The 9395-nt window shown below is 42.3% G+C and overlaps 1 protein-coding gene across 1 annotated transcript; it reads right to left on the bottom strand.

The window, feature by feature from the left end:
• Positions 1-1193: 1193 nt before the first annotated feature.
• LOC123130028 (uncharacterized) lies at positions 1194-8595 on the bottom strand. The gene is made up of 2 exons (XM_044549982.1): positions 7514-8595; positions 1194-1274 (listed from the first exon to the last, which is right to left on the bottom strand). Exons 1-2 carry the CDS (start codon positions 8330-8332, stop codon positions 1245-1247), a joined length of 849 nt encoding a protein of 282 aa, XP_044405917.1. The 5' UTR covers positions 8333-8595; the 3' UTR covers positions 1194-1244.
• Between the last annotated feature and the right edge of the window lie 800 nt (positions 8596-9395).

Below are 9395 nucleotides of genomic sequence, written 5' to 3'. Positions count from 1 at the left end.
GGGGAGGCCAATCCACGAGCTATTATCCTCCTAAAGTTCCTCTGCCAGTACGGATTAAATGGAGCTCCAGGTAGATTCCTGCAAGGTCCTCGAGGCAGTCGGGTTAGGGTTTCTCGCCGTCCACATGCAACAGTGAGATTTGGTATTAGGTTCTTCGGATCGATTCAAGGGTTTAACGGAGCTAACTACTGCTTTGCATGAAGACTTCCTGACTATCCGACAATGTTAGGCCAACTCTGGCATGGCAACGGCAATAGCGACTCGTGAGCGGCTCGTTCCGGAGGCGGCAATGGTCATAAGGTGGTTCTGAGACCTTAATGTAATTTTTATTATGTTTGGAGGGCTTTGATGAATTCTAATAATAGATCTGGATCCTATGTCACAAAGAAGGAATTGCTTCTCTTTATGGGAATGATAAAAAATCTGATGTTAGATTTTTAAGCATAACAAATCTGATGCCCAGGATGGAAAATTATGTTGTCGCGATCATGGCAACTCTCTTCAACAAACATGACAAATCCTGCCAAAAAACTAAGCATGGCAGCGATTTTCCATGCTTGCTGAAGGAAATTGTCATCCTTTGTAATATAATTTTCCATCCCGGACGTTAGATTTCACATGCTTAGAAATCTGACGGCAAATTTGTGTTCAAATCCTATTTTTAACCAAGAAAAATTGTGTATTTCAAGTTTTTATAAATAAGATAATAATAATAATCTTACATCCATGTAGATAGTATGATCATTTGGGAGGTATATAAAATGAGAAGGTGAACTAATATGCAACATGTTTTCTCACAATTTTACACACACTATGTATTGCTCTGAAGAGTATGACCTTCTTTTAAAATAAGGGGGTTTCCCTCGATTTCATTAACGAAACCATAAATCTCTGATTAGAACCAGAACGCACCCGTCACCCACCCGATCCAAACCTGCCAGCGTTTGAAACACCCCAATCCTCCCTCTCACAGGAAGGATAAGCAAATAAAGGAGAAAAGAACAATTCAGGACCCTACTGTTATGACAGCCACACTATCTTACCATCTAACAACCTCAACGCCTCATCCATCCGCAAAGTTCATCAGACAACATCACTACCGCTTTCATCCCCACGTTCATCTTCTTGCTTCATCCTCCTTTTCAATCTTCAATTCACCCATCAATCCTTGGAATCCAAGACGCCCAGCTTTGTCGCGCCTGAAAGATATCACTGGCGACTCGTTCCAGCAGTCTTGCGCCCTGTTATAGTTCAATTTTTGCGTCCTCCCTCACCTGCAAGTTACTCCAGTCATTAATCCAATGTGTCATCCTAAAAATCACGACACTAGGATCAGCAGGCCAGACATGTTGAAAACAAGCTAGGTTACTGGTTTTCCATATGCTCCAAATTAAAGCAGCTACCCCTATAAAGATCAATGTCTTCTTTTTAGCCCCAAATCTCCCCAGCCATTCATCCAAAAATGTTTATATGTCATAAAAGTCACATTGAACTCCTGTAATGTAACTAACTACACTCCACAAGTATCTAGCCAGGGGGCATTAGAAGAAGAGATGATTTATAGACTCATTACTCCCACAGAAAAGGCGCCATTTCTCACGTTTCCCCCCCTCTATGAAGTAAAACATCTCTGGTTAGAATACTTTTCTTAGTAACTAACCATATAAATATTTTAATTCTAGGTGGTATTTTGACTTTCCATAGAAATCTTTTTGGGCATTTTTCCCCAACCTGCAACACAGAATAAAAGGATTTGACACTATATTCTCCTGATCCTTCCGGAATCCAGGAGTGTTTTATCTTCTTCTTTAGTTAAAGTAATCTTTTCACACATCTTTAACAGCTCCCGCCATTGAATTGCCCTATCTCCCACCAAGGCTCTTCTGAATTTTAGTAGGGTAAGATTAGAAGGCAAAACATCATAAACAGTAACATGTTGATCTAGAGAGACATTATAAAGACCAGGGAAGGTATGTGAAAGGCATTTGGTTCCAATCCAGTTATCTTCCCAAAACCTCGTTTTCTCTCCATTACCTATCTTGAATTTACAGCAAGTCAAAAATAAGCTTTTGCATTTCATCACACCCTACCAAAAGTGTGAATCCCCTTGCTTTTTTTGAATCTGTCCAAAGGTGCATTTCCCTATGTATTTATTCCATAGAATTCTTTGCCATAAGCCTTTTTCATTAAAAAGTCTCCATAACCATTTTGATAATAAGGCAATGTTCATAATTTCCAGGTCTAAAATCCCTAGGCCTCCCAGGTTTTTAGGTCTGCACACTTTTTCCCACGCAACTAGGTGATATTTATGTTTATCCTCTTCCCTGCTACACAAAAACTTGCCATGGGTCTATCCATTTTCTTTTTCACTCCCTTTGGCATCTCATAAAAGGAGAGCATGAATAGAATTAAGCTGGTCAAGGAAGAGTTAATCAATGTGGTTTTGCCCACAATATTTAAAAACCTGCCCAACCAGCTCCCCATTCTCTTCTCCATTTTTGAAACAGATGGAGTCCAATCACGTCCTTTCAACCTTTTCTCATCTAGAGGTATTCCTAAATATTTAAAGGGGATATTACCTTTTTTACAAGTCAATATCTCTTCAAACTGTTTAGCCCTATCATCATCCATCCCAACACAAATCACTTCACTTTTATGGAAATTAATTTTCAGCCCCGACATAATCTCAAACAGATTCAGAATTCTTTTCACATTTTTTGCTTGATCCAAATCATCTTGAAATATTATGATAGTGTCATTCGCGTATTGCAGAATAGACACATCATCTTCCTTGTGATTTTTAGCAAGTCCACTAATCAGTTCCTTCTCCACAGCTCGGTCAAACAGGATTGCTAAGATATCTACTGCAATGTCAAAGAGTAAAGGAGACATCGAATCCCCTTGCCTCAGCCCTTGATGAGTTTTGAAAAAGGGGGCGATTTCACCATTAACTTTAACAACTTTCCCTTCAGTAACTGTTTTCATTACCCAATTTATCATTTTGTACGGAAATTTCTTCATCTTAAGGACCTGAAGAAGAAAAGGCCATTTGACTTTGTCAGATGCCTTTTCAAAATCGAGCTTAAAAAGAACCCCCTTTTATATTTTTGTGCATAGAATTCAAAGTTTCATGTAACACCAGCACACCTTCTAGTATATATCTTCCTTTGATAAAAGCGGTTTGAGATGCTCTAATCACCCCTGATATAACAACTATAAGTCTGTTTACCAGGATTTTAGTGAAGATCTTAAAAATCACATTTAACAAACATATAGGTCTATATTTTTGTATTCTATCTGCATCACTCCCTTTCGGGATAAGGGGAACAACCCCATAATTTAGTTTGTCTAAGTATAAATTATGATCATAAAATTCCTCAAGCAATGCAAACAGATAACCTTTCATCAAATCCCAATAGTGTTGGTAAAATTCAATATTAAAACCATCCGGGCCAGCAACCTTGTTCTTTTCCATTTCAAAAATTGCCTTTTTCAGTTCCTCCATTGTAAATATTTTACTGAGAAATTCTTGCTCCCCCTCAGTGAGTGTTTCCATCCCACTAGGGTCTATTTCAAGAGTATTATTCTCAGGTTCACAAAAGAGTTTCTTATAGAAATTAGTAATATAGTATTTCAAATTGTTCTGTCCCTCAATCACTCCTTCATCTTGGTCTAGCTTAATAATCTTATTTTTCCTTAATATCCCATTCGCTTTAACATGATAATATCCGGTGTTTAAATCTCTCTCAAGCAATTCAGTATCATGGGATCTTTGTAACCATTTGATTTCCTCTTCCTTCAAAACTACTTTCAAATTATCCCTGCAGATTTTTTTGATGCCCCTGTCCATGCCACTCAGAATCTCATTTTCTTCTAGTTTACCTAGTCTATCAATTTCCTCAAGCGGCATCTTTTTCTGCCTTCTCATTTTTTTGCTTCAAAGTTAATATTCCAACCTTCAGCACTTTCCTCATTTCCCTCAACTTATTATGTACTTTATCTAGGACAGAATTACCAGGGTAATTCTTCCTCCATACTATCTCAACCACCTTATCTAGATCTGCTCTCTAAAACCAACATTTTTCAAATCTGAAGACGTGAGGTTTCACAGGTATTTCTCCAGTTTTGATTATCAATGGGGTATGATCTGATAGCTCTCTACCTAGGGTCTCAATGTGAACTAGAGGAAATTTGTCTTCCCAGGCAGGTGAAATTAGGACTCTATCCAACAACGCATAAGTGGGGTCCTCATGGTTGTTAGACCAAGTATATTTCCTGCCTACCAAAGGCAACTCCATCATCTCACCAAAAGTAATAATGGAATTAAAAAGAAGACTCCACTTATTATATCCTCTAGTTTTATTTTTGTCACTACTTTTCCTAGTAAGGTTAAAATCTCCTGCAACCAGTAAGGGTTTGTTGGATTTCTTAAAAATATGAACCAATTCAACAAGGAATTTCGGTTTGCCCAAAGGCTGAGCATCCCCATACACCACCACCAAGTTCCAAGTAAAACCATCACTTACATTATGCACTTTAATTCTGACAGAGTATTCACCAAATTACACCTCTTCTTTAACTAGAGTGGTCTTATTAATCCCTACCAGAATCCCACCTGACCTACCCCTAGAAGATAAATATTCCCAATCAAAATCTTCTTGAGCACACAAGGTTGACAATTCCAATGAGCTAAATTCATTTTTCATTGTTTCCTGAATACCCACAAAATCAAGATTGTGTTTGTCAATTTGATCTTTAATATGATCTTTCTTTTTTATCTCCAATGCCTCTACAATTCCAAATCAGGCCTCTCATCTCTAATCAAATTCAAAACAAAAACTAGAGGGCAAGAAAGAAAATGCAAGGGAAAAAATCACTGATTTTTCCCTTTTTTTTGCTTCCTCCTCAACACAGTTTTAATAGGGGTCTTGACTGCAACAGCCTCAAAAGAAGCATTGTTTGTTCTCAGACCCCCTCTAATCCCCCCAGGTACTTCTCGCATTAACATGTCTACTTGTTCATCATCATCATCTTTATTAAGTGATAACAAGTCCTGAAGTATGTTGTTAACATCATCAGGTTCCAATACAAGTTCTTCTTCCTGTGTATCTGTTTTTTCTTTGGAACTTGCTATATAAAGCCCTCTTCTAGCTTGCTCTAATGAATGAATAAGTTTCAGGTTATAGTCCACCATGTATAAAGTAACCCCCAAATCTATTCCAATTAGGTTAGCCACATCAATTAACTCAACATTCTCAAGAAAAGAAACATTAGTTTTTTCAGACATACCTTAAGATAGTGCTAAATTTTTGGCCCTGGCCAAAGTCATAGATCTATCTAGTATAGGAATACCACCTATGTTCTTCGAAGCAATCCTCCCACTGCATCTCGGAAACCCTTGAGTTTGTTCAGCACCATTTGCATTTTCAATCACCATATCTTCCGGAACCTCTATCCCAAGTTTTGTGCCAATGCTAACTGAGTGAGATGGTTCCTCATCATGGTTATCTCCAGCCACTTTTTCTGGAATCTCCTTCTCATCTCCTTTCCCCTCCTCTCCGTTGACTGATCATGTAGATCCAATTTCCTCGGTATCCACTTTCTTTTTGTCATTATCTTGCTTTTTGTTATATGCCAGCTTGTCAGCAGCTTCTTATTCTTTGATGACAACATCTCTATCCTCCAAGGCCATTATCGTTCTGGTGCTGGCATAAACAGTCAGAGTCTCTTTTCCCTAGTCTTTGCTTTCTTTGCATCCCTGCTTTCACCCTCTTCATGTTGGAGATCCATCCATTCTTCATATCCCTGGGAAAGCTCATCTTCATCTCTAGCCCACCCCTCATCTACCACCTCCTCGACTTCAAAGAAAATTATGTAAACCATGAGGTTAGGAGTTGTCAGTTTAGTCCATCTGGGAATTTTTGTGTGATCAACCACAACAATCTTCAGCCTGACTAGACCACTCATATTCAGGAAATCCATGTCAACAGCTTGTGTATACCCAATCATGGAACCAACCTCACACAATCCATGATAATTTTTCATGGTTTTAGGCACTCCTTTAGCTCTGACCCACACCACTGACAATTTGCCAACAGCCATAGCATCATCATTCCAGATTTTTCACATTAATCAAAATGTTACCACCCTTCAAAGGAACCCAGTCATATATGGCAGCTTCATTAATCCTTGCAGCAGATGGGAAATTCACCAAAAACACTCCATCAGATACTTTTTTTGCTTTCCAATCCCATCTCCAAGGATAAGTTTTTGCCAGACTTCTGATAAGATCATCTGAGTCAATATCTATATCATATCCTTCCCTGAGCCTAACCAAAGCCATAGCATCATTTTTGCTACTGCCAGCCAAGTCTTTTGCATTCTCAGCCACAAGAATGCCCAGCCCTTCTCCTCCAAAACCTACCAGCGATGCCGCCGGCTTTTTCTGATGTAGCCAAGCGCAGAATTCAGCAATATGAGTGTCTTTTGTATAGATGGAACACTTGACTGTTGCCTCACAACCTTTCTCTCCACATTTATGGCAGATAATTTTTTCAGTTGCCAGTAGCTTGCTTTCAGGAATTCCAACTGATCCCCGAGTTCCAGTTAGAATTGCCCCAGCAGAATTGTCTTTGGCAGTCTGGGCTTCATTACCTCCCCCTCCCCCACTGCTCGTCGCAGCACTGGTTTTCTGTTGGTATTTGCTAACAGCGGGGGGCAAGTTGATCTGAGCTAGCGGTCTATGCTAGAATTGACGCGTGTCACTACTACCCCCTTCGTGGTTCCAGTTCCCATATCCATCTCTACCAAAGTGATTCTGGAATTGGTTACCTGAGAAGTTCCTGAAGGGGGGTCGAGGTCGAGCTTGATATCCCTGATCGTGCCTGTCGAATTGAGGCTCTCCCCCATAGCCAGCAGTCGGCTTCCAGTTACTTCCTCTCTCTACATCTCTTCCACCTCCCCCCTTTCCTTGAGCAAAGCGATCAACCATCCTCGAGGTTTGGGGGCAACAGGTTCCTACGGTGGCGATGGGGGGTGTACACCACGGGTGGGAAACCCTAGAACGTAGGAAGAGATCAGTTTCAACCCCTAGGGCCAACCCCCGTGCTATATAACCTGCCTCTTCTGTGGGCCTTAATATTTTCCAACTTTTTTGGCCTACTTTTCTCCCACTCATCCCAAATACTTTTTCCTGACTTATCTTGCCTCCTTTTGGCCCGGTCCGGTTTAACGTGCGGATGGAGATAAACATATCTCCCCTGAATTCAAAATCCTCTCCTGTTTCCCCCACTTGGGGTGCTGGAGATCGTGTTGAGAGAGGAGCTTCAATCAGCGATCGTGCTGAGAACCACCCCTATTTCCACCCATGTCCCATATGCATCCAATTGGGTTCAACACCAATCCCCATATCTACCTTCCTACCATAAACAATTTTATACCATCTCCCATCTTGTATCAGGCCACATCTAGCAGATGGCAATATAAAAGGCATGTGACTGGGAATATCACTTACTTGTTTAGTTGCCGATTTTCCTCCCCCTTCATCTTTGCTACTGATTTTCTTGTTCAGATTCTTATCTCTTCTCTTCCCATTCTTCTTCACATGCTTAGCACAAGCAAATGTGTCTGTAATTGTCGCCAGATAAGGGTTGTGTTGCTTTGTGTCCTCATTTAGAATGTCATCATCATCATCACCCAATTGATCCAGGGCCCAAAATCTTCCTCCAAGCCTCGATTCCACCATATCATTTCCATGTACAGTCACACAATCTGACGTTGAACCACCAGGATCAAACATAACCTGCCTGCTCTTTAGCGTACCTCCAAGTTCAGAAACTTCAGGTGTCCCCAACCCAGATCCCTTCAGAACTCCGGCAACAGGTATGGATCGATCGGCTCCGAAGAAGGAGATGGTGGCATCTGCCAGCGAAGATGGGCTCAAATACGGTTGGTCTCCGGCGGCGAGGACGAGAGCTGCAGTGGTGCACCCGATGGCATCACTCCCAGCAAGCATTCCCACCGCAGCGCCCTCTGGGGTTCCTCTGATTTCGCCTCTGCCCTCGCCCACAGAACAAACGTAGCCGGCGGGGAGTGCGGGAAGGCGGGCATCCTTGCTCTTTCTTCCGATGTGGCCTCGTCGTAGATCACCCTCGCCAAAATCCTCTGCTCTAGATCTGCTCTCCTCTGACAACTCTCTGCATATCTCATCGCCACAGATCTCACGCTCGGATCTATCGCCGCTGACACCGCCTGATCTGCCGCCTTCCACTCCTGTACGCGCCGAATCCACACCGCGGTGGCGTCGCGGATCCTGGTCGCCCGCTCCACCCATCCCCGAGCCCCGGTCGCCATGAGTATCCCCTGCGGAACCGGTGAGATCAGCCTCACCATCTCCGGGAAGGATTCGAGGATGTGGAGGGGCAGTCGAGGAGGGGAAGGGGGTGCGGCCCCGATCGCCGCTTGCGGATCTCGCCGGCGCGGATGGGATGCGACCGCGGTCGCCGCTCGCGGATCTCGCCGGCGCGGAGGCATGCCGCGCAGTTGAGGTGGCTAGATCTATGGAGGTGTCGGTAATGGAGAGCGAGAGGCGTGGAGTCGCCGTGGTCACGAGCGAGAGGCGAGCGAGAGTCCCTTCACAAGGGATAGTCAATATCTTCTATATACAAAAAAAGGAAAATTAGCACTGAAGAGTATGACCTAAAGTCCGAGTTCCATTAATTGGCATCAAGGATGAGCTAGTGTTCTTATTTTAGAAAAAGTTTAATACAAGGAAACTGACCTTCAGCGCATATAGTTCACCACAAATTTTGAGTTTGTTTCCAAAAAACCACAGCTTCTGGCTTAATTATCAACGTTGAGCCCTGGTCTTCCTCTCGGGCCCTACTAAGAACAATTATGATAGAACAGGCCCACGTGCCAGGCCCTACATGGCAAAAACTTGCCATAGTGCAGCTCCTAGCTGGTTCGGACAGAGAAGAACCTTTTCTCTCGTTGGTATGATGCCCATAAGCATTGGTGTACCCACTTCCCTCCTCCCATTCCTTTCTCTTTCGCACCGCATGTATCATTGAATATGTTAGAAATGGCCAGAAAATTATTCCTCTTATTTGATTGTGTGTGAAGGGGGTGGACTTGTCTGGAGAGACTAAAACGTTTTTTTTTTTGCAAATTAGGAGTAGACTGGCGGGGTTCTTTATGCAAAAAACACCATGGCTTACATCACATGCGTTAGATTTAGATAGGATGGTCAGAAATTTTAGATGGCAGATACACCATCATCACCAGCTCGATCTTTAATAGGAGTAGATATTTATATCTTGGTAGTGTGTGGCAATATCATGTTCAAATGGTGTGCACCTTGGAGTTGAGTAGGGCTTGACATGTGGCTTTGATAG

Source organism: Triticum aestivum, chromosome 6A (assembly GCF_018294505.1).
Source record: "Triticum aestivum cultivar Chinese Spring chromosome 6A, IWGSC CS RefSeq v2.1, whole genome shotgun sequence".
NCBI classification, from domain to species: domain Eukaryota; kingdom Viridiplantae; phylum Streptophyta; class Magnoliopsida; order Poales; family Poaceae; genus Triticum; species Triticum aestivum.
This window is presented reverse-complemented; position numbering and strand designations above follow the sequence as displayed.

Bases quoted from the DNA above. Each gene is read 5' to 3' on its own strand.
- LOC123130028 (XM_044549982.1), bottom strand. From the start codon at position 8,332: ATGGGTGGAGCGGGCGACCAGGATCCGCGACGCCACCGCGGTGTGGAT. The intron at 1,275-7,513 runs GTAAGTGATATT...AGTAACTTGCAG, and splicing joins GAAAATCGGCAACTAAACAA to GTGAGGGAGGACGCAAAAAT.